Here is a 25,195-nt window from a genome sequence, read left to right on the forward strand (position 1 = left end):
ATTAATGTTTTAAAGGGACTAATAATATAATTACTAATAATATAATTAAAAGAATTCAAAAAATTGATCAAAAGAAATAATAAAAATAAATGAGATATTTACAATAAGGATTTTTGGCGGTCGTCGGTATGGCCGTTTCCAGAGGCTCAGATTCGCCCTCAGAGTTGACAGCTTTGACACGGAATTGATAATCTTTGCCCTCGTTCAAACCGGACACGTCTGCCTCCGGAGTCTTGCTGGTACCGCATGGCACCCAACGTCCAGTGTCCACATCCATCCTTTCGATGACGTAATGATCAACCGGTTCACCACCGTCGTCGTCGGGTTTGTCCCATTTCAGCTTGCAACCCTCGGCCGTCACGTCGGACACTTCGAGTGGTCCTTTCGGTTTGCTAGGCTTGCTTAGAACCTAACGGACATACAGTATCACATTTAGTATTCTCGGAATTTATATTAATTAATTTGGGAAATGATTGTACGAACCTGAAGCTCAACGTCAACCTGATCGGTGCCGCTGTCATTCTTGGCGATGACGGTGTAAGTGCCGGTATCCGAACGCTGAAGCTTATTGAGGATAAACATAGTATGATAATCCTCGTTCTCAATTTTGAGTCGGTCCATGCTCTTCAGCACCGTGTCTTTGAGTTTCCATGTAACGATTGGTGGTGGTTCACCCTTGATGTCGGCCTCGAGTCGCAGCATCTGGCCAATTCGCATGACTTTCTTCTGAAGATTCTTGCGATCGATATGCGGTGCCACTGTAAACAACAGGATTAATTAGATATAAATTACTTTACTGAATAAACAAGTTTGTCTAAATGTAATAAGGTTGTCAATTATATAACACTTACAGAATCGAGGCTTGGCGATGACGCTCTTGGAGGTATCGCTGGGCTCGCCAGGTCCGGCCCTATTGACTGCTACTATTCTGAATTCGTACTCATGACCCTCCTGAATACCGTCGGTTACTTTAGCGGCCGTTCGTTCTCCCGGAACCTTAGCGACGTCCACCCACTGTCTACCCTCTTTGTCTCGCATTTGCACGATGTATTTCTCGATCGGCGCACCGCCGTCGTCCTTAGGCGGAGTCCATTCGAGATCGACGAAGTCCTTGTCCCAGTTCTTGAGCTCTGGTCGACCAGGCTTGCCCGGTTCGTCTAAAATCGAGAAAGTGACTTGTAATATATATATATGCGCGACGGATAAACATATGTAATATATAATTTCAAATTTAAATCCATTTTCAGTTTCTCCGAATTTCGTAATGCGTACCGAATGGATTTTTGGCTATGATAGACTTGTCCGCCTCCAAATCGTCGGACTCTCCTTCTCTGTTGACGGCTTTCACGCGGAATTTGTATGGCTTGCCCTCCTGCAATCCGGTGATGGTCGCTTCGGGTTCGGTACTACGACCGCAGGGTACCCATTGCCCTGTAAGAGGATCCAGCTTCTCGATCTCGTAGTATTCGACCGGTGTACCACCATCGTCTTCGGGTTTGTCCCATTTGAGTTTGCAACCATGTTTGTTAACATCGCTCACTTCCAAGGGACCCTAAGTTGCAAAGAAGATATTTAATCCTGTTGTCAGATTTTCAAGACTTATAAACCAGATAAATATAATTAAATAATTACAATAATCAATAACTAAATAAATAAATTATTTAATAAATTTTTTAATTATTCATATTTAAATAATCGTTAATTATTATTTTAAACACTTCTCATTTTATTTAATGAAGATTTGATTGAATTAATTCAACTTTTGTTGAATAAAGTGATAATGTAAAATATGTGTATACATAATTTATAGACATACAAAAGATAAAATGTTAAATCTTTACCTTTGGTTTGCTCGGCTTGCCAAGAACGGTGATTTCTACTTCGGCAGTATCCTCGCCAACTTCGTTCTTCGCCGTGATCACGTATTTGCCGGTGTGCGCGCGTTTAGTTTTTAGAATAAAGAATTTTGTGTTGTAATCGATATTGTCGATTCGTATTGTGTCGTCCGATACGAGTTCTTTGTCTTTGAAGGTCCAAGTGACTTTCGGTGGCGGTTCGCCAATTATGTTTACATCCAGGGTTACGGTGAGGCCGACTTTTACCGTCATGGGTTGCAGATTTGTGCGATCAATGTATGGTTTCACTGCAAAATAAAAATTAAGAAATCAACTATCTATGACTGCCTTTTTCATACAAATAAATACGAGATTTTAAGAAGAAAATTAAATTTAAATACATTTTAATAAATGGAGAGAATTAACAAATCATAATAAATAGAAATAAAGAAATTAAATAAATCCTAATAAATATAGAATTTCATATTAAATATTATTTATACGATAATTTCTTCTATAACAAAATATATTTTTGTATTTTCACTCTTTCCTGATAAACCTGTAATTTATTAAAATTAAAACAAAGCGACACACTCACGCCAACGAGCTTTAGCGGTGTGCGGGTTGGTGGCCTCGCTAGGTTCACCAGGGCCAGCTTTATTGACGGCGCGTACTCTAAACTGATACTGATTGCCCTCTTCTAAACGTGGAACTGTGCCAGTACACACGGGCCCTTGCACTTCAGCAGCCTTGACGAAATTAGTACCGAACTTATCCTTCATTTCGATTATATATCCGGTAATTGGTGCACCGCCGTCCCTTATCGGTGGCTCCCATTTGAGTTTTACCATGTTCTCCGACCAATCGACGATCTCTGGGAGGCCAGGCGCCGCTGGAGCATCTAAAACATTTCAAAAAGTACCCCATAATTCTTCCTATTCTTTTTTTAAATAATTTTTTGCATTGTTACCTTTGTTTGATATTTTTATCATAATATAATAGATTTTAATAAAAATTTTTATCTACTACTAAAGAGAAAGTCTAACATATTATCTATAATTACTTAAATAATGTATACATATCTACAATAAATTCAATTATAAAAGATAGTATCATATCCTAAATTACAATTTTTTTTTATTAAGAAAGTAAGAAAGATATTTATTGCTTACGGTATACCTAAAATTACTCAGTTTAAAATAGAATTACGTGTAAAAATAAAATGTATATGCGCGAACAATGTAATCAAAATACTATACCGTATGGATTCTTCGCTACGATGGCAACATCAGTTTGCAGGGGTTCTGATTCCCCCTCCTCGTTCACAGCCTTCACACGGAATTCGTACTTATGGCCGGGCTCCAAACCGGTAACCGCGTGCTCAGTTTTGTCAGGGTCCACGATACCGGCTGGTACCCAACGACCCGTCGTCACGTCCATCTTTTCAACTATGTAACTGGACAGAGGTAGTCCACCATCGTCCTTCGGTTTGCTCCACTTCAATTTGCAGCCCTCCTTGTGCACGTCGGACACTTCCAACGGTCCCTCCGGCTTTCCAGGCTTGTCTACAAAATTATACAAAATTTTACAGCATAAATATATATTCTCTCTAGTGTGTTTCTGTTAGCTAATATAACTAATATAATTTATATCACTTTCGATATTCATTATTTTGTATAAAGCATGGAGAATCCTTTTTAGACATTTAAGTTAACTTAACTTAAGTCAAAAAGGAGATACGAATACAAAATATATTCAAGTTTATTTACCAAGAATATTAATCTCCACATCGGCCTCATCCTGTCCGGAGTCGTTTACAGCCTTAATGGTATATCTGCCAGTTAACTTCCGACTGGTGTTTGTTAACTGAATCTTAGTAAGGTAGTCTTCGTTATCGATCTTAACATTGGCTCCTGTTTGGAGCGGCGCACCGGCGAAACTCCACGTAACTGTTGGAGGAGGTTCACCTTCGACATCAACTTCTAACTTTACCAACTGACCTGCCCTTACTTTAATGGTTTGCAACTTGTCACGGTTGATGTGCGGTTTCACTATAAGAAAATATTTATTCACATTTCTCATTTTCCATAAAATACGATAAATTAAATTTTGACGTTAAAGAGAAATTTTAATTTCTATTAAAAATAATTTAAAATAAAATTAAAATAATTTAAAAATAATTTAAAATAAATTCTACGTTATTAATTTTAATATAAAATTATTTAATTATAAATTGTAATTTAATATATTGTCTACTCTATAATTATCAAATATTTCAAACGCACTTTTTGCAACATAATATTCAAGATAAGTTATATTTATTTATAATTAGTTGATCAAATTGAGATACTCACAGAATCTTGCTTTTGCAACGTGCGGCTTGGTCGGATCGCTGGGCTCCGATGGTCCAGCCTTGTTAACAGCACGAACACGGAATTGATAAGTGGAACCCTTCTTCAACCCGGTAACACGACCTTTCGGTTGTGGCGAATCGGTGACTAGAGCTTCTTCCCACTGTGAAGAAGGTTTTTCCTTCTTTTCAATGATATAACCGGTGATCGGCGCACCGCCCATGTCTTTGGGAGGTTCCCACTTGAGATCGACACGATCGACATCCCAATCCTCGAGTTCCGGTGTTCCAGGCTTGCTTGTGACATCTGTCAAAAGAAAACATATATAATTTAATTTTTAGCAATGTAAAATATTTATTAATATTACAGAATCTTAATTAGGCTATAAAGATGATATAATAAATTATTTATTTTGTGAAAATAACATTTTAATTATATTTTTTCATCGAGCTACGAATTCTTTAACAAAATCTTTCTCGATTACTCAATGTTATCTTCTTCTTTTTCTTTCATTTATAATTCATTTTAACCGTGTTATTTGTTTTCAATGATTTGAGTGAATGATTTACGCGTCACCCCGCCGAATCGTGCGCCGCCCTCCATCCACCCCGCCCGTAGCTATTAAGGTCGGCCAGCTCGACGTCGCTTTAATTTTGTCTTGTGTCGCGGTTAAAATTTTTGGTGATTCTAGCGTACTTTAGTGGACGCGAATTACGCGTCTGGCGCCCAATACAATACTTTCGCGTGTAATTGTCGCGCGGTACGAGAGGACAGTCATCGGAGGGACCTGACATCCTTCCCTCCCTCCTCTTTTTGATCCGTCTCACGTCCCGGACTGCTCCGGGAGTGGAAAAGACGTGACAATATATCTTCTGTTTACTTATTGTTTTATATTGTCTTATAATATCAAGTTTCACTTTTTCAGGTAATTAAATTTATTAAAACGTTTTTTATCTATTTTTAACATTACTATTTAACTTTTTTACCGTAAGGATTCTTCGCGATTGTGGAGCCGTCTGATACGAGCGGCTCCGATTCTCCTTCCTCATTTAGAGCCTTCACTCTAAACTCGTATTCGTGTCCTTCTTGAAGACCCTTTATGTCCATCTCGGTGTCCGCAGTACGACCGACCGGTATCCATCTGCCTGTCGACTTATCCAATTTCTCCACTTGATATCCTGTGATCGGCTTGCCACCATCGTCTTCCGGTTTGCCCCATTTGAGCTTGCAGCCGTTCTTCGTGACATCCGCCACTTTGAGCGGTCCCTTTGGTTTCCCGGGAGCCGCTACACATAAGAAATAATCGTGCAATAATTTAAAATAGATAGAGGAAAGAATTTCATAATTTTATAGTTTATTCTGCTAGTTAAGGAAAATGTCGAATATCTGCCACTCACATAATATCGTCACTTCGACTTCCGCCTCATCCTCGCCATGAGGATTGACAGCCTTTATCTTCCAGACGCCAGTGTTCTTGCGCAGACTGTCAGTGATGGTGAGTTTCGTGTTGTAGTCAATGTTGACAATCTCGATATTTTCGCCGGATTTTACTTCGCTACCGGCGTGATACCATTTAATCTCCGGCGGTGGTTCACCGCGCACATCCACGTCGTACTTGATGGTTTTGCCGGCTCGCACAACGATCGGTTTCAAGTTTGTTCTGTCAATTCTCGGCTTCACTGAAAGCGAAAGAAATTATATGATAGCAGATAGACTATTATTTTTACGTAAAAATAAAGATAAGTTTTAAAATCTTTCTTTATAATATATTTTCAAATTAATTATTATTAAAAGCAATTATATATATATTAATTATTATTTGTTATTATAATAATTATAATTATAATTATAAAAAGTTTATAATAATATTATATTTATATATTTATAATAATATAATATTTATGTTGTACCATTGAATGTACAAATGCAAAAATGCTGGTAACAATAATTTATTCTCGATAGGAATATGTACAGCGTTGAGCGCGATGCGCACACCGGTCGCGCGCACCTCAGATGTCGGGCATTTGTCAATTTATAAATGATCGTTCATATTGTTTATACGCTCCGGATTACGAACATTTCTATAGGATACACTTCACGTTCAATTTTATAATATATAAAGCAATAAGATACAATAAGTAAAACCGTTAATAACCGGGTGACTCAGAGCGATCGATATATTTATTCGGCGGTTGTTAGCGCGACACTGAATATTCTCGCCGTGGTCTCGGATACCGCGGTTCGGCGATTTCCCACCTGTTCGACAATTCGCACACACGCTACTTACACGTGATCGGGCCGTGCGGCATCAGCCGTTACAAGAATCTATACAATTTATATTCTATACAATATTAATTCTATACAATTTTAAAGATTAAGTAATGAATCTATAAAAATTAGTATAAAAAATATGTTATATTATTACATAATGATTAATTATTAATTGTGAATATATATATATATATTTGACGGAAACTCACGAGCTTTGTGCTTGCAGATCTGCATCTTCGACGCGTCTGACGGAGGCGAAGGTCCAGCTTTGTTAACGGCGATGACTCGGAACTGGTACTCGCCCCTTTCTTTCAGATCGGGTACTTTGCCCTCAAGTTGATTTCCAGGGACCTCAATAGCCTTTTCCCAATCGGGCTTGAACCGATCCTTTTTCTCGATAATATATTTTTCGATCGGCGCTCCACCATCGAAATCTGGCGCAGTCCATTTTAAGCTTACGGATTCGTTATCGTAATCAGTGATCTCGGGCGTTCCAGGCTTTAAAGGTTCGTCTAAAAGACAGAGAAATTATTTATTTTATGTTTAAATCCACATCTATACTTTATATATTTAGCACTATAATATTATGATTGTCTGCTTTGAGATTTAAAATCTAGATTAAAATAAATTTAACATTATAATATTAAAAATAAATGATTTTGTCAAGCACATTGCAATTTCTTTATATTTAATATTTTCTATTTTATCTCTCTCTCTCAATTAAACTTTAAATTAAAATTTTTTCAGAGGCAATTGCACAAGAATTAAAACCTATTGGTTTGACATCTTAATTAAAAAAAATTTACTACATATCAATCAAGGAAAATAAATAATTTAAACACATATTTATTAAATTATTCTGATAAAAATACCAGATATATTATTTAATGAGGAAAATATATTGATATACCATATGGATTCTTGGCAACAACGCCGCGTTCGCTCTCCAGAGGCTCCGAATCACCCTCGTCATTAACAGCTGTCACGCGGAATTTGTATTCACTTCCAGGATTCAAGCCAGTGACTTCAAATTCCGTGTTCGGTGAGTTTCCAGGCACTTTACCGACTCTGACCCATTTACCAGTCTTCGTGTCCATCTTCTCAATTTCGTACTCTTTGATCGGTACACCACCATCGTCATCCGGCTTCTCCCATTTCACCTTGGCCGAGGTATTGGTGACGTCGCTGACTACCAAAGGACCTTTAGGAGCGTTCGGTTTTCCTGCGAGAAGAAATTTTGCTATGTAGATTCTTTTCTATTAAAGCCTCTTTTCTACTTAAAAATCAGTTTATGCAACTGATATATAAAAATAAAATGTTAAATAAAATATTGAATTAATCGGCGAGTTATTAAATTATTATTCTTATACAAGTCGAAAAAAAATAAACTTTGAAAATTTAGACTCACCGAGCACGGTAAGTTCGACGGTCTCTTCGTCTTTGCCGTTAGCGTTTTCAGCAATCAGCGTGTACTTTCCGGTATCCTTGCGCATCGCATTCACGATCGTGAAGTCCGTGTGATACTCGACGTTATCGATCTTGATGCGCTCGGTGGTGGTCAATGGAATGTTGTCCCTCCAGATCCATTTGGTTTCCGGCGGAGGCTCACCAGATACATCCACAGACCATTTGTGGGTGCGACCAGCTTTGATGATGACTGATTTGAAATTGGTTCGGTCGATTCTCGGTCTCACTGAAAATTTTCCCAATTTTGAGAAATTGTCATCCATAAATCTCTTATAAATATATCATATATAATTATAAATCTACAATAAATGTCATAAATATCAAATTAAAAAAAAAGTCAGTAATTTAATTTTAAAAATATAAAATACTTTTATATATGCGTCGTATTTTAATTTTTTGAAGTAAATCTACAGCAAGTTTGACAATTCGTGATATCATGTTTGTAATAATGGCAAGTTTGTAATAATTTTTATAAGTATAATAATACTGATGTGAACAAATTTTTTTGATAATTATAAAACTCGATTTTACGTGACTGAACCATAAAGACTTTAACTTACGGTTTTTGTGCTTGCAGAGATGGTTGTCTGTGGGATCGCTGGGCTCGCCAGGACCGGCCTTATTGTGAGCGCGAACGCGGAATTGGTACACCATCTTCTCCTTCAGGCCTTCAACTTTAGCCTCGGGTGTCGAATCGGTGGTCTTCATTACCTCGACCCAGTCGACGGCGAATTTGTCCTTAATTTCGACAGTGTAGTGAGTAATCGGCCTACCACCGTCGCTCTTCGGTTTCTCCCATTTCAAAGACACACTGACGTTGTCATAGTCAAAGATTTGCGGCTTGCCAGGCTTACCAGGCTCATCTGCCGAAAATATTACATGAAATTTACTCAAAAATACGTTACTTCGTTAACAATATCTAATTAAATTAAGGATATTTAGTTGTCCAATTTTATTATTAATTTCTCTTTACAAAATAATTTTATTCATCATCTATTTTTATTCAGAAACAGTACTAAAATTATTAGAAATGTCAGATATATTCTTACCGTAAGGATTCTTCGCGAGGATGGCTTCCTCGACCTCCAACGGCTCAGACTCACCCTCCTTATTAACTGCCTTGACACGGAACTTATATTTCTTCTTGGGTGTTAAACCAGGGAACGTAAAAGTCCTCTCTTTAGGACCAGTTTCTCCGGCTGGAATCCATCGTCCAGTATCCAGATCCATCTTTTCCAATACGTAGCCTGTGATATCGGTACCGCCGTTATCCTCCGGCGTGTCCCATTTAACTTGAACGTGATCGGAGCGGACTTCCTCCACTTTCAGAGGTCCCACCGGAATCGACGGCTTGTCTATAAAAAGATAATGAGTTTACACGATGAAACACAAATTTCGATTAATGTTCTGCAATTAAAAAATCAAATTATAATAAAATTAATATTTCTTCGCAAATAAATTTAAATTAATTGCTTCAACTTCAAGTATCAAATTTCCTTTAATTAACAAAAATACTTAATCTCGCAATTTAAACATTCGTTAAGATATATGTTGTTTATTGTAAATTTTTACGTAAGATTAATAATTTTAATGTTAAAATTTATTTTGATTTCAAGAAAAATGTTTAATTCGAAAAAGTTTTGCGAGATATTAATAAGATATGATCGATGAGCTCACCAAGAACGACGACGTCGGCGGCGCTCTCGCAAGTACCGGAACTGTTCGTCAACACTAATTTATATTTTCCGGAATCGGGTCTGGCGGTCTTCCTGACCGTCAACACGGTATTTCTCTCGTATTTGTCGATCGTGATTCTCTCGGCCGCGTCCTGAATTATCTCCTTCTGGCCCAGGAACCAATGCACCTCCGGTTCTGGCTCGCCGGCGTACTTGATGTCGTACTTGATGACTTGGCCCTTCTTGACGACCAGATTCGTGAGACCGTCACCGACGATGTACGGCTTAACGAATCGGCACTTGGCGATAATCGGCTTAGTGGCGTCAGACGGCTCGCCAGGACCTGCCTTGTTCACCGCTCGTATCCTGAACTCGTACTGCGTGCCTTCCTTGAGGCCGTCGATGGTCGCCTGAGTCACATCGCCCTCGATCTCCTTGCCCGTCACCCATTCCTTGCCGAACTTCTCCTTGTATTCGATTACATAGCCGGTGATCGGTGCACCGCCATCGTTCTCGGGTTTCGTCCATGTCAGATCGGCGTGATCCTTGTCCCAATCAGTTACGTCGACGTTCGTGGGTTTACCTGGTTCGTCTGAAAAACGCAAGAATATCTTCGTTTGTCTCTTTCACTCTATATTTTGCTGGCATATTTACAAATCACGAAATCAACACTAGAAATAGTGAAATTTAACATTTAATTCGCATCTGAATCATCTTGTTAATATGTATGTTTAAGAAGAGAGGAAGGATTTTATCGTGGAGAGAAGATAATATTAATTTCAATAAATTTTAATAAATTTAATTAATTCGATAAAATTTACCCCATGGATCCTTGGCCAAAACGGGCTTGCCGAACATTGCCGGCTCGCTGGAGCCGAGTTTATTCACGGCTCGTATGCGGAACTTATACTCCTTTTTCGCAACTAGATCTTCGACCTTGTAGACGCATTTCTCGCCCGACATGACTTCACCGACACTGTCCCATTGGGACTTTAAGCTAAGATCGAGGCGCTCGATGACGTACTTCGTGATAGGTGAGCCGCCGTCATCCTTCGATGGCTTGAAGGACACGACGCAGGAATTCTGGAATATCTCGTTGACATCGACATCGTACGGTGCAGATGGGACATCTAAAAAGAATAATTTATAGATAAGAAGAAATAATAAGATGTAAGATTTGATGAGAGAAGCCAGTTTTACAAAAATACAAACCTTGCATGACGATATTGACATCCTTCACTTCCTCGCCCTGATTATTACCGATCTTGATCTGGTAGATACCAGACGACTCGCGCTGGGGTTTCTTGATCTTATACGTGACTTTATCCTCGCCAACGATGATCTCGACCTCTTTGAGAGGTAGCGGTTTGCCGTCCTTCATCAGCTTCGCTTCCACTTGACTCTGCTTGGTGCCATCGACTGTGGAGATCGCAAACATAAGTTTTCCAATTCAACATTTTTGCATCATGGCTATTAAATTTTATTACATCGTGTGTAAGATATGAGTTGTTACCTTTGAAAGGCACAACAAAGACCAGCGGCGCGCTGCAGGGTCCCTCGACCTTGTCGGGGAAGTCGACGATGGGTTTGCTCTCGCCGTTCTTTACGGTGAGCTTGCAGCTACTCGTCAGCTGACCGCTCTCGCACATGATCTCGCCATCGTCCGTCATTTCCAACTTGTTGAACACCAATTGGTGCTTGCCGCCGCCCAGATTCTTAATCTCCACTCTCTCATTGGGCTCGATCTTCTCGCCGTTGAAGTAGAATACAGCCGGCGCGGTCTGATCCTGAAGCTCGACATCCAGCACCAGCTTCTCTCTCTCCACCGCGACGGTATCCTTCAGCTTCTTGTTGAAGCGATTGGCATCTATAATTTACAAGAAAATACAATCATGTGCGATCTTTTTCTTAAGAGTAATCAAAGTTAAATTAGAGAAAGAAAAAACTGTTATACTTACACTGTATCACGATTTCAGCTTCGGTCTTATCCGCGTTGCTCACGCAAGAATAGAGCCCGGCGTCGGTGACTTTACAGTCTTTAATGGTGAGTTTTCGTTTTCTGCCTTCTTCCTTAATTTGCACCCTAGCGCACAAATCATTTATAATAAAATGTTCTTAAAATTAAAAATAACTAACGTAAAAAATTAATTATTTATTTAATTTAAAAGAATAATTCTGTCTACTAAAATGTACCTTTTGTCAGGCGTGATTGCTTGGTCGCCTTTGAACCATTGAACTTCACCCGCGGCATCATCCAATTCGCAAATTAAAGTCAAGGTTTCCTTTTCTACCAACTGCTGATGTTTCAGCACTTTGACGAACTTGTAAGGGTATTCTAAAAAGAAGCATCATTAAGTTTTGTAAAAATTTCAAATTTTAGACAAGTATTATGAAGAATCGCAATTAAATTGAATTGTTGCAATTTATAAAAATAATGCCCACCAACTATAGTGAGGATAGTGTCTGTCTTGTCCGTCTGCTTGGTTATCTTGCAAGTATATTCGCCACTGTCTTCTAAAGTTGCGCTCCTGATCGCCAGCCGACACACGCCGGATATGTCTTTAGAAATACTGTACTGGTCTCCGTCCTAGAGAACAACGATGAGATTTCTTTAATATATTTGAAACGTTCTAAATATTGACCGAATATCCATTCAAATATCTATCAAAATATTTATCCAAATTTTCGCCGTAATAAATTACCTCGAGTTTCGTTTTGCCTTTGTACCAAGAAACTTGCGCCATGTTAGAGCTGACTGTACATTCCATATAAGCTTCGTGCTTCGTAAAACCGCTGGTCTTCTTCGATAACGGCTTCAGGAAGGTATACGTTGGATCGGGCTCTGAAAGTTAAGAAATTTCAAAATGTAAATTTTATTTGATACAAAAATTTGATTCTCAGAAAGAAGATTTATCGAAAATATGTTACCGTCGACATTCAGGAAACCTGTGCTGGATACGCCGGAAATTTCGATCGTATATTTTCCAGTGTCCTCGACTTTGGGTCCAGTGATGATGAGTTGATAACAGTCTTCCTCGTTTTTGAATTTGTATTTCGCCGATGGGAATAATTCCTGCATAAAAAGCAAATAATTTAACGTCAATTGTTTCGATCTTTAACTTTGTCTTTCTGATTGTAAAATAATAAGTTAAAAAGAATGTGTTATTAAAAAGTCTTAATTAGTTCGCAAAAATATAAATATATAATTAAGTAGCGATTATTATCTGAAAGGACACTTACGTCTTTTCGGAAGAACCATTTCGGCTTGGCGTTCGGTTTCGAAAAGTTCGCTTCGAAGACGACCTTCTTGTCTTTGCCTTCCTTGGCGTACTGGTCCACCAGTGGCTTCAGGAAACTTTCTTGTTTCTGCGAAAGAGAGATCACCGATCAACCGTGAATCATATTCGGAGATTCGACTGAGAAATCCAACAGTAGTATTGTTCAACATCGACAGCGATCGCTTTGCCAGGCTATAAAAAGTAGTAAAGAAAAAATCGGCGGAAAAAACTCGAAAAAAATGACGTCGCTGCCTCTCCGTACGAACAGAGGAACGGAGGGCGAGGACGACGAAAAAAAGAAACGAAGATGAAGTCTCTAGAAGAAATTCTAAAAAAAAAGAGATTCTAGAGAACAAAAAAAATTTGCAAAAAGTTTAGTCGATCGTTCGTCGACGGAGCTGGACAAGCTTGTTTTCAAGCCCGTGACTCGCGTCATGCTTATTACTGTTAAAATCTAGTGTTAAACGGGTTTGAGGAAAAGAAGAGTATGTGGGCTTCCTCGGAAAAAAATAAAAAAAGTATTCGCCATTGCTCGAGCAAAGAGCGCGAGAAGATAGTTGCTGGAGAAGGCATTGCTTTCAAGAGCTGACACCGATGAGGAAGATATTATTTGATGTCAGGGAATCCAACTGTGAATATTTGGTCTGGCGTTTTAATCGACTTAATTCTAATTAAAAATGAATATTTAATAAACCCAAAATATATAAAAATAAGTTTGTTGTATAAATATTGTTTAATATTTTTGCAAATTACAATAAATATATTAAAATATGTTGTACTTGACGTTCCAGCTTATTAACTTATTTTAATTGTTTTGAGCAAAATCCAAGAAATATTTTAATAAAATATTAAATATATTGAACTTGTAATTTTATTTATTAAATACTAATTTAATTACTCTCTAAAAAGAGAGAAAGTAATTCTTTTTTCTAATTGTTAGCATTTTTTTTACGAATAAAACTTGTCACAGATTAGAATCCCTGCGAGCAAATTTTAAAATTAAATAGAATATTCTCTCTCGGAAAATATAAAAGAAGAATTAGAGAAAGTGAAGTTATAGATCGAGGCAGAAGATGCAACAGAAGCTACGTAACTTTGATCTTAAATAATTAAATAAAATAGAATTCATTAATCGAAGGCGAAAGAAACAGCAGTAGAATTTTTGGGGCTAGACAATTAATTCTGAGAAAGAGCGAGTTCTCGAGCGAAGAGAAAGAAAATAGATAGATCATCGAGTTTTCGGAGAGACTGTCGAGGCAACAGCGATAGGCACACAGACAGTCAGTATCACGTGAAATTATTGATAGGGAGTTCGATTCACGTGAGAATCGTTCCAACCTCCGTCTTGGTGAAGTGATGCAGGATTGGCCAGTCGGGTATTAATTCGGCCAGAGACGGCCTACGCGATCCACTATTCTAGAAACAAGAAAAGGCAGATCCACGATCACAGCATCTTCTCAGAACACGTCGTGTCGATTTTGCTCGCTGATCGTTTTCAACGGAGAGAGCTACGATGAGCTTTTAACTTCGAATTTACTTGTCATTGCTAGCCCTATGTTTGATCTCATAAGTTTCGTTATTTCGGATTTTTCTTAATAATCATCGCTACTCGTCATTATGAGTTATGCATGATTAATTGTGATTACAATCTTTAAGAAATTATAATAATTATTAAGTTATGTTAAGCTGTTACAAAATACTGTAAAAAGTGCTACGTTAAATATTACTAAATATAATTTATAATTAATATCACAAATATTAAATTATTCGAATATCGCGAATATTATTATTTTTAGTATTGTCTGCTACTTTTATTGACAGTTCTGCTGCTTTTTAGATAAGTGAGTCACATAACTCAACAGAGCGAAGTGCGAAAATAAGGAAATGTTATTTAAATTATTCGTATAATTTGTTTAAATAATGAGACCTGTCCATTCGACTAATGATCTACAATTCTACATTGTTATGTGTTTTAGTTCGAAAACATTCATGAAAGCGTGTGCATGCGTGATGATAAGCATGTGTGACAGTAAAATTCATTTTTAATCAAGCCAAGCGCGAGAAGCATGGATGATTCAGTTTGTTAATTTTTATTTAATCTGCGTAAGAGTATATGAATAATATCAACAAATTTATATTCGCGCCTCTATTTCATAGTTTTCCAAATTTTTTTAGAGATTATTTATAAAAGCGCAGGCCAAAGGGATCTCTCAATCGTAAATAATCGCAAGAATTTTAAACTAATTTTCGCGAAAATTACGAATTTTAATATAATTTTATTTCATATTTTTCAAAATTTGATCGGAACAGATGTAAATATAAAATTCTTGCGAATAACTGACTGGCTTTCGATTCATTTCGGTTTACATTCTCAGTCGGATTGATGTAACATCTGCCGCAATAAAACAAAGAGATCAATCACAGTTACTTTTACAACGCCTACATCGCGCAGAGCCGATCTCTTTGTTGTGTTACAACAACACAATTTCTACGTCTCATCTCGCTCAAAGGGTCAAGTTTAGAAAATCCAAAGAACACGTGGGTATTCTGGCAAATTATATAAATGACGAAATATCGAAACGTAAAAAGTCTCATCTTCCCTAGTTCGTACAACTTTTTGTACAATTGGACAATTTTTTTTAACGCAATGTCAAAATAATCACGCGCTGTGATATCCAAGATTAATTAACCAGAATACCGCGCAGGAAGTGGAAGCCTTGCGGGGCGATTCTGCTCTCTGTTTCGTGGCTTTTTGGAATCTAATGCATAAGGATGTCATTGCTTTAAGACTTTTTTTTTCGCGAACCTTCTCCTTGGCGTGCGCCGCTAGTTTTGGCCAGTCGACGATTAGCTCCTGCAAACTTGGCCTGCGCTGAATGTCGAAGATGTCCTGCATGCCCAGCACACACACATCATGGTTAATGCCACTCTTATACAATTAGCCAAAATACCGATCAAAGAACTCTGATATTTAAATAAATATTTAAATAAATATTATAAGAGAATAATGGATTAATTTATTTTTCCCGATTTCACAGCGCTCTATTTTATATGTATTTTGTATTTAATTGTTGAATATCTTTTATTTTTAGAGCTATGAAATTGATTATATCAGAGTCCTTTTCCTATGATACTTCTACACGTTTAGAGATAATGCTTTCCTCCTAATGTGAAGAGTGTCACATGCAAAAATGCCAATTTTCGTCACACGTTTTATCGACACTTTACATTCTATCTTCTATCAGCAACTTTCAGGCTTTTCAGTCACGTTAATTATCGTGCTTGCTTATTAATAGAGAAATGTGTGATAAATGTGAAAATATACAACTAGCTTTCATGTAATAAAATAATTTTCATACATTTTATAAAGAAGTACACATATCACACAATCTCTCTCTTGAGTTCTTTATCAATTCTCAGCACCAAAGTGAGATGTGCCGATCTCTAGCAAAGAGGCAAAGAGGGATAGGTGTAATTCGAAGTGCAGCATTAACTCTAAACCATACATAAAAGTGCATACGTTAAAAATGAGAAGAGAAAGTTACGTCGCTCGCGCGACAAAGTGGAGGCAAAGGAGGAAGTAGAGAACTTGTATGGCGTAGTCAAAATTTAGATACGAGAGTAGAGTTTCAAGTGTTTTGATAATAATCAAAGAGATCATTCTGCAATTTTTCTCTTACTTTCTAATTATCGTTGTAAAATTATTCATTTTCGTTATATTTTTATTACTACTTTAATCTGTTAATATTTAAAGAAATAAAGGCTAACAATAGATTCTCTAAGTCTGTCTTGTCAGTGTTTTAAACGTAATGTTTCGTAATCGTCATGCTGTCATATCACTGCTGGGGTTTATTATGTGTGATCGCTCGTGGAAAAAGACCTTGAGCCAGCTCCAGTTAGTTTCACCCTTCCTGACGAGGGAAATTCGAAAGATCTCCACACCCGATGCCAAGATGACTATTTCCTCGCCGTCTTGGAACCAACTCGACACTTGCAGTTCGCTTCGTAGCGACTAGGAGACAGAGGTAGACAAAGAAAAGAAGAAGAGAAAGAGAGACAGAGAGAAAGGAACAGGCAGAAAATTCTTTCTGAGATCTTGAAAATGTGCCATCTTCAAAAATTATATCTCTATTAAGTTGCCGTTAACTATGCTAAATGAAAAGAATTGTTTGATGTATTTATTTAATTAATTATCTGTCTAGAATATGTTCTGTAATGTTTATTTAAACAAGAAATGAAGAAAGTCTGTTGCTTCTCCTTTTATGTTCCTTATTTTCTTTCTAATTAAATTAAGTATCTTAGTGATACTTAATTGTCAAATAGAAATAAAAAGGAAAAGAGACTTTCGAATTAAAACGTGAATTTATAGAATAGATTGAGTACAGAGTCCAACAGGCGGTGTTAGATTTATATTGAATATCTAACATCGATGTGTGTGTCACCTGTTTTCACATTCACGAAGACATTATCAGGCTGTTAATGACATGCTGAAATCACATTCGCACACCACCGTTATGTGCATTATATTGATGGCGATTATAAAGGTGATGCGTAACCAACTTTGTTTAAAAGTATTATGCGAAATAATTTTATTCGAATTAAACCTGTTTCAAAGTTGAAGATATCGACATACGTTGAACGATATACCTATACATATAAATTCTAGTTTAGCTCTACGTTGATTACAAATTTAACTTAATAATATTGATTTTTCTGCACAGTTTACATCATTTGCGTTGTATGTGTATGTGTGTAGAAATGAGGACACGTACCTTTTCCACTTTCTTCAACGCCGGCATGGGCTTCTCGACTTCCTTCAAGTCTACCTTTTCTTGCTCGGCCTCGTCTCGCTTCCATTTCTGGTATTTCCTCTTTTTCAACATTGCGCGGAAGTCCATACCACTGGCGTCTGTCATAAATTCATTCCACAAATCAAAATTTCAAATGACAAAGCAAATTTTATGCCATTATTAATATTTCACACACACACAAATACTAAAATATATTAAATATTAAATTAAATGGTGATATAGTGTCCAAATTTTTTAGATGTATGTAAATTGAATGAAAAATTCGGGTTTTGCACGATTAACTCGACTCACCCGAAATATAGAGCTGCATCTCGGCGGAATCCTCGCCATGGATGTTGCTCACGACGATCTTGTAAGTGCCCTCGTCGTTGGGCTTCGTCTTCCTCATGCAGAGGGTGATCGTGTTGGTCTCCGAGTCCGTGAGGAACTTGAAGCGGCCACCCTCGATGATCTCGGTGATGCCCTTGTAGAATTTGAAGGTTGGCGCGGGCGTGCCCTCCACCGCGACGGTGAGATACGCCGTCGAGTCTGCGAAAAAATACCAATAGAATCAACATTCTTATAATAATAGTATAATACAAAAAAAAACATTTTTACAATGTAAAACATTATCATTATTGCTGCAATTATGTCGATTTTGGGGAAATTATTTCCTAAGGGTTAATAACCCTTTCTTATTAACCCTTAATTAAAAACAAAATCCATTACCTTCGACGGCGGAGTACGATTCCTCGACATCGACGATCTGGGGTGGTCCGCCTGGTCCAACATCTCGCAGAGGTGTGCTAGGTAAATTGATCCTATTCTCGAGGTCCGCCACGCTGGGTCTTCTGATGTCCGCTGTGCTCGGACGACGACGCTGCGCCATTCAAATGAGAACGTCAGCGAATTTACACGCGCATCGTCGTGTTTTACATAAGACATTGAAAAGCTTTTAAATAAAGCGAGAAAATTTGAAGCACGGCGCGCGACGACTTCCGTCGATGCAAGATTAAATTTTGATTTTGTATCCACGGTACATCAAAAGGATCAAAGAAACGCAAATTACGATCTATTGTAGTTAATAAACAATACATACCTATAAAATTATCACATAAAAAACAACAGTTAGACGAACATTTATGAGTAATTGTTTTCTACAAGCGCTTCTTTTCATCGTAATTACTATTTTGTGATAAAAGCTAATTTTATTATTTCTTAAATTATTCCCTTGCAAAAAAAAGTTATTAAAAAAGTATTTTAAAAAAAGGAAGTCGTCGTTATTGCTTGAAAAATCTACAGCGCTCATGCGATTTCGCATATTTTTTAACATTTTAATTATTACTTACGTTTATTTACGTTTAATTATTGTGAGTTAATGTTATTTACAATTAAGTTATTTCACATTATTAATCAGCATTACGTTTCAATCGTTAGTTACTATGTGTTAGTCACCAAATCGAGTGAGTTTTAATAGTATTAGTGACAGTGCTAAAAACTCGTCCATTTCTTAGAATACATTGATTAGCAAGATGGGATCGATAAGTATGGATAATTTCACATGATGACTTTCCGACATCCGTGGCAATTTCTCCAATCGCGTGTAGCCACTGCGTTTTCAAGGGTTTTTCTTACTCAATTCTGAGATTTAGCGACTAATTGTAAGTATTAATCTCATATATCGCATTTATATTTTTTTAAACAAATTATTTCAGAAATGTTAGACAATATCAATTTACTTGCCTTCCATTTCCGCACATTTCTTTTCGTTTACGTACAAAGAAAATATCTCAAATAATATAATTAAATGATAAATAATAATTTACTAAATGTGTAAGAATCCATTGAGTACGCATAGTCGGACAAAGGAAATAGAAAGGAAACATATTAATCAGATGAATATGAGGTTGAAGAAAGCAGGAAAGTATAATTTTAATATTTCTTCAAAATTTGTATGCGGTCATAATAAAAAATATAAATAGTACCAAAGTCGATTTATTATAGTTCTTACATCATTCCTGCTTTCAACTTTAGAAACAAATGAGAAATGCTCGTTCGATGGTGAAATTCGTATTCTTACGATGATGAAAATGTGATAATCGTGCGTCGATGCACATTCAGTGTGTGAAATCGTGACAAAACGCATCTGCCACGATGGTGTGAATCGCAAAGTACGAAAGTGCGAGTCACGAGTTACGCGTGGGATATGAGAATTTAAAGCCGTGTGACATAATAGTTAATTATTATTTGAAATCGTCGTCGGTCAAGAGACTTTCAGACGGGATTAAGATGCACAGAGAGGGATAACTTTGCAGAACAAAAAGAACGTACAAATTGAAATTGAAAAAATTACTTTTTTTGTAATTATTAAACAATTACTCTTAAAATTTCTCTTATTAAAAAATTACAATATTAGAATTAATATTGCAACACTGCATCATATCACTAATTGTAAGTTATATTATTTTTCATATTTAATTGCTATTATCCTCGCTAGTGCAATCTAATTATATTTTAATCATGATGATCTACGATAAGGCATCGTTAGCGATATTTCTTGGCCTGTGCTCGTAAGCCGTCGATGTTAGAAATACGAAAATACATTAAGAAAATTAACAGAAGATATTATACAGAAAGTTGGGAGAAGAGAGAAAGAGAAACATGGATTCGACATGATGTGTATGACATGAATGACTATTTTTCACTGCTTTGGCGATGAAATGATTGCTTACTCCGTAAACCAAAATCTGATCCCCGTCAATTAAATTGCCGTTCGAATATTCGTCTAACGGGAAATTCAGTTATCAGGATTATTTACAAAGAGACACGTTACGATATCTACACAATATGCACAAATACGATGTCATACATCTATAAATCAGAACGATTACATAATTGGAATAACAAACTTGGTCTTTCTTTTTAAAAGAGCGACACCGTATTCGTGACGATGAAAATGAGAATATTTCGATCGAATCTATTTGACACATATAGTGTGAGCACGATGGATATTTACACCTATACATAAAATTCTAACATAAATAAGTTATTTCACACATATATAAATATCTTTGACATATAAGAGCGAACTGCTCAGTCACAAATCTATCGCAGCGATATGCAAAATTGTAGAAGAGAACCGGCATCTCCAATGTCGATCTATCAAACTGGCAAGCTATTATACCGTTTGTAAAATACTTGCCACGTATACAATTGATAAATAATTTCGCGTAAATAATAAATTATTTTAACGACAAAAAACACATGATTATTTAAATTGAAGTTTTTAAAAATGACTTTACGCAAAATAACTTTTTAAACATTTTTATTTCACTCACTGGAGTATACCGTGAACTCCAAAATAAAGTTGCACTACCGCGACAAGTCTGATCTCGAGTCGTGCTGCAACTACTTAATTTTTAATGGTGGTAGATATCATGAATAATTTTTTCGTGATACACAAAACGAGACACAAGCGAAATAAATACATCAACAAACTTTTTCCCGCAAATTATTCACAACGAATTATAACGAATTATTGGTTAAGTTAATTCCAATCTCTTTACCACCATTACAATTGCGTCTAAACTGCATCTATACAGCCGCATAAAATGTACAGGTGTATCCGCTCGAACTAATAAGCAGAATTTACGCAACGCGGCCGCGATGAGCTTCCTTCAGGCGTTACATACATTGAATCGATCCATACGTGTGGTTTTAATTCTTAATTACAAAGTTCGTACATAAATCGACGCAATGCAAAGGCAACACCGTCTGCAAACGCATTTCGCCGGCGTTGACCATCGCGAGAAAGTGCTCTTTGCAAAATATTTATAGAACATACAGGTTTAGAATAACATCCAAAAACTTTGTATAAAATTAGCTGGTTTGGCGATCTTTTCGTAACAAAATTGTAAAGAAATCGGCGGATCTTTGCGTCGTATATAAGAGAAATGTTAACACTCTGATTTATTTTGACCGAACTTTTCAGTAAAAGCTCCGATGCAACTTTTTATTCAGAATGGGTAATAGTCCCACATATGTTTTTGCTAATCAATAAACAATTCTCTATATTAATTAACCAAATTTTGGAAGTTATTCACAAATATCCTGTATAAATAGTTTCCAAATTTTAAGCACGCAATAAACAAGAAAATAAACGTCGAGATAACGTATATATAAACGTATATATAATACAAAATAATATAAAAATATACATATGCGTACACGCACAACAGAGATATTGTGCTAACCTCTTTTTGCAGCGCGCCTGGTCGGCCGGACTTAGTCTGTGTGTGGTGCGTGAAAAAATAAAAGATGAGATAGAGACAGAAAGGTAGAGACAGAGAAGAGGGGGGGGACAGAGAGAGATTAGAATTTTCGAATTCTGAGGTGGGTGGTCCACACGCAGTGGACTCATATCGGGGGAGTGTGCTCGATACAATGGGGGAAAAAGGGGGATGATTCGTCTTTCGATGTGAGAGAAAAGAAAACTCAGATTATTGATCAGTAAATTGCTTGCCAATATGCTCTCACGAACATATAATATTAAGAGATATTAAACCGCGGTGTGGTTGAGAAAATAGCGGCTAGCGTGTTTTACATTACAGTATAGCGGGCAGCAGCAGCAGCAGCAACCTCAAAAACCTCAGTTAAAAAACATGTCGCAGAATTATTCTTTTTATTATTATTAATATCATCATCGTCATATCGTCATTATTATTATTATTATTAATATTATTATTGCCGTCCCGTGGTAACGCGTGGCGTTGCTTTTGCCTCTCTCACCGGAGGGGGGACTTTTCCTCGCCGAATTTTTACGTTTTTAGTCTTCGTTTTAGTTGCTGGGCTCTTATCTATTTTTGTCTTTTTGTGGGCAACAAGGGGGAACAGCGAAATACGACGCTTAAAAATTATGAGCATTTGGGGGTGGGGGGGGCGCAAAAAAATACAAAAATTCAAAAAGGGATGTATCCGTAGGACAGAGAGAGAGAGAAAAAAAACAGAGCGATACATAATACGGAAGATTGCTGGTGTATGGTACTCTGAGCAGGTAAGCTTTGTGTTATAGCGAACACAAATCTCACCTTTGTGTCCACCAACATCTCACCGGGCCGTAACCTTCCCAACTGCAAAAATCACAGAGACGAACACATGAGGGGTCAAGTGACTGCTCGTCGTCGTAAAGATAATTTCTCTCTTTTGTCGCTTTTGTTAACGCGGGATCTTTGTTAACGATCTCCCGACGTAGATTTACACAGAACAGACATCAAAATACCTTCTTTTCTTTTACGGAAACAGTTGGCAAAAATAGATGATGCCGAAAATGATGGGAAACAAAAATGCTCCTGCGCGCTGGCTTCGCTGTTTCTGTTAAAAAGTCAAGGGGCGAGAACTGACTTTTCTTGCATCGGATTAGATTAAGGGCTGCTTTTATTATTCGCTCGGGGGGGGGAGAGGGGGGGCAAAGTCTCGGTTAATCTCCGAAGATATATGGAAGAGAATAAAAGTCGGGAGCTGTGGATGGATAAAGAGGAAAAATCGCGATAGACGAACACAAACGGGGGCTGTTCGAGGCTCGCCTTACCGACGTTATTGCCGACGGCTTGTGCGTTTGCGTTTCTGTGCGGTGCATTGCTGGACAGAATAGTGCGATTCGGCGGTAAACTTAATACGTCAGTGAGTTTAAATGCAACCAGCTCGCGCGTGATCGCACGAAAGTAGACGGCTCTCTTAAAGAGCGAATCGCCGTTCGTAAGAATAATTAATCTGAGAATTCGATTGTCCCGAGCCTGTCACGTCGAATTCTTCATTGCATTCATTTCGTTACAATTTTGTACTATAATTTTATTGCGATTTTATATAATCGCTGTTTCGTAAATCAATTGGAACTTTCTAACTGTTATTGATATTTTTTACAACGTGAAGGTTCGAGATAGTCGACTGGAGAAGCAAGGGCGTAGCAGTGGCCAGTCACAAACGAGTCATCGCAACGTTAACCCAATGAAGTTATAATTACATCAATGTGTGTATTACTGTAATAAGCTCGATAATAAAAATTTAAATAAAAATATAAAAGTTTGTAATGGCTATTATCTACACCCATAAATACTTTCGTCGACATTATAATTGTTCGAAACTTTGCCATAAACTTTCGAAAGAGATTTTTTAGAACAATGTCCGATGTCGACTTACAACGAGTCCAACCAGACGTTTTCACTTTCGCGCGACAAAGACGCTCCGCAAATCAATTTGCGAGACAATAATTCAATTTGATAACGATGCACATTGCACGTTGGCAAAAACGGGGAGGTAACAAGTGTGTTTCACGCAAACGATGAGACGACCGTTCGGTCGTCAAGCATGATTCACACGTCTTGCTGCGCTGCACGGGACATTTATTAGCGCCGATGCCTCTGTCTACGGCGGCGCGATGCTTGCCAAGAACACCCGGGTGATCTATCGGGTGAAGATGTAAGCCAGGGAAGACTCGAAACCTTGTATGCGAGTGATTAACTGACAACTCGGCGCGCACGTTGCACGGACAGGCCCTGGCTTCCTTCCCTCATCTCGCGTTATTAATTAATATTATTGTTGTTATTATCATTGTCATCAAGAGTGGCAGAGATGCATAGATTCGGTTGCAACAGATCCGTGCCAAGATGCATTCGTTTTTTTATTCGCAGATCTTCGATTATGTCGAGAAACATCGAGAGAGACACATGCGAGAGTTTCGCTCCAATATCTTTTTATTTTAACAAATTGAAAGACAGGATTTTTCGACGTGTCTCTCTCTCTATTAAAAAGAATGTTAAAAAAAGGAAATAAGTTTTTTGAAAATAAAAAGATGCTGGAACTCTCCCACGTGAAGGTTTGCACGTCATCGTCGGGAATCTAACTGTTCGCTCCCGATAATGTAAAGTTTATTTATTAATCGAGTTTAGATCAAACCATTTTTTTGTCATAAAGTGTGCGTGATTAGATTCAGGACGATGCGTGTGGATTTCGTGCATCGTGTGCCATAAAGTACGACCACAGGGAGTAAATAGTAGTAACGAGCAGGCAAAATCGAGCAAAGAGAATCGTGAATGCAAGCTTTTCCTATTAGCAATAAAATCGCATTAAGAAGGTTGTAGAGAGAATGAAAAACGTTAAGAATTGCATGAAATTTGAAACACAAGCTCTTTTATAAACAACACTAGTTTTTTTGCAATATTACAATTTGCATCTCGGTAAAACCGCAATAATAAATCGAAATGTGTATTTATATCGAAATTTACTCAAATAGGACAAAAACTCAGCACCGAATAAACTTTTTTCATGTCTCAAATACGTTGGCTTTATGCTTTGTAAGAAATACACATAAAAAATTAGGCGATAAAATTTTTAATAAAAATCTTGAGCTTTGTTCTCAAAGCAATATGAGGGAATAATGGCTCAACGATACGAGTTAAGTATTACATTAATAAGAAAAATTTTATATTCATAATTATAATCGATATCAAGTAAACGTTTCGACTTCACTAA

At 37.2% G+C, this 25,195-nt stretch overlaps 1 protein-coding gene across 30 annotated transcripts in view; it reads right to left on the minus strand.

Moving 5' to 3' along the window:
* The window catches only part of Bent (projectin protein bent), a 98,997-nt gene that overhangs the window by 27,328 nt on the left and 46,474 nt on the right, over positions 1–25,195 (minus strand). For 23 of the 30 annotated variants that reach the window (XM_077413564.1, XM_077413563.1, XM_077413557.1 and 20 more), the window contains 31 exons: positions 22,756–22,797; positions 21,922–21,957; positions 18,398–18,548; positions 17,981–18,217; positions 17,651–17,787; positions 12,841–12,966; positions 12,529–12,673; positions 12,303–12,442; positions 12,043–12,187; positions 11,794–11,935; positions 11,559–11,683; positions 11,114–11,467; positions 10,813–11,019; positions 10,422–10,730; positions 9,602–10,192; positions 8,974–9,279; positions 8,485–8,787; positions 7,866–8,150; positions 7,368–7,679; positions 6,667–6,969; positions 5,584–5,865; positions 5,173–5,472; positions 4,190–4,492; positions 3,605–3,886; positions 3,095–3,400; positions 2,434–2,736; positions 1,842–2,143; positions 1,273–1,552; positions 852–1,157; positions 484–758; positions 103–409 (listed from right to left, as the gene is read on the minus strand). In XM_077413564.1, coding sequence (XP_077269690.1) covers positions 103–409; positions 484–758; positions 852–1,157; positions 1,273–1,552; positions 1,842–2,143; positions 2,434–2,736; positions 3,095–3,400; positions 3,605–3,886; positions 4,190–4,492; positions 5,173–5,472; positions 5,584–5,865; positions 6,667–6,969; positions 7,368–7,679; positions 7,866–8,150; positions 8,485–8,787; positions 8,974–9,279; positions 9,602–10,192; positions 10,422–10,730; positions 10,813–11,019; positions 11,114–11,467; positions 11,559–11,683; positions 11,794–11,935; positions 12,043–12,187; positions 12,303–12,442; positions 12,529–12,673; positions 12,841–12,966; positions 17,651–17,787; positions 17,981–18,217; positions 18,398–18,548; positions 21,922–21,957; positions 22,756–22,797 — 7,642 coding nt within the window. The remainder of the gene's footprint in view (positions 1–102; positions 410–483; positions 759–851; positions 1,158–1,272; positions 1,553–1,841; positions 2,144–2,433; positions 2,737–3,094; positions 3,401–3,604; positions 3,887–4,189; positions 4,493–5,172; positions 5,473–5,583; positions 5,866–6,666; positions 6,970–7,367; positions 7,680–7,865; positions 8,151–8,484; positions 8,788–8,973; positions 9,280–9,601; positions 10,193–10,421; positions 10,731–10,812; positions 11,020–11,113; positions 11,468–11,558; positions 11,684–11,793; positions 11,936–12,042; positions 12,188–12,302; positions 12,443–12,528; positions 12,674–12,840; positions 12,967–17,650; positions 17,788–17,980; positions 18,218–18,397; positions 18,549–21,921; positions 21,958–22,755; positions 22,798–25,195) is intronic. The other 7 variants (XM_077413569.1, XM_077413585.1, XM_077413586.1 and 4 more) reach the window with 3 other exon arrangements.

This window comes from Temnothorax americanus, unplaced genomic scaffold (genome assembly GCF_048541705.1).
Source record: "Temnothorax americanus isolate GAGA-0224 unplaced genomic scaffold, ASM4854170v1 Scaffold33, whole genome shotgun sequence".
Lineage (NCBI taxonomy): Eukaryota > Metazoa > Arthropoda > Insecta > Hymenoptera > Formicidae > Temnothorax > Temnothorax americanus.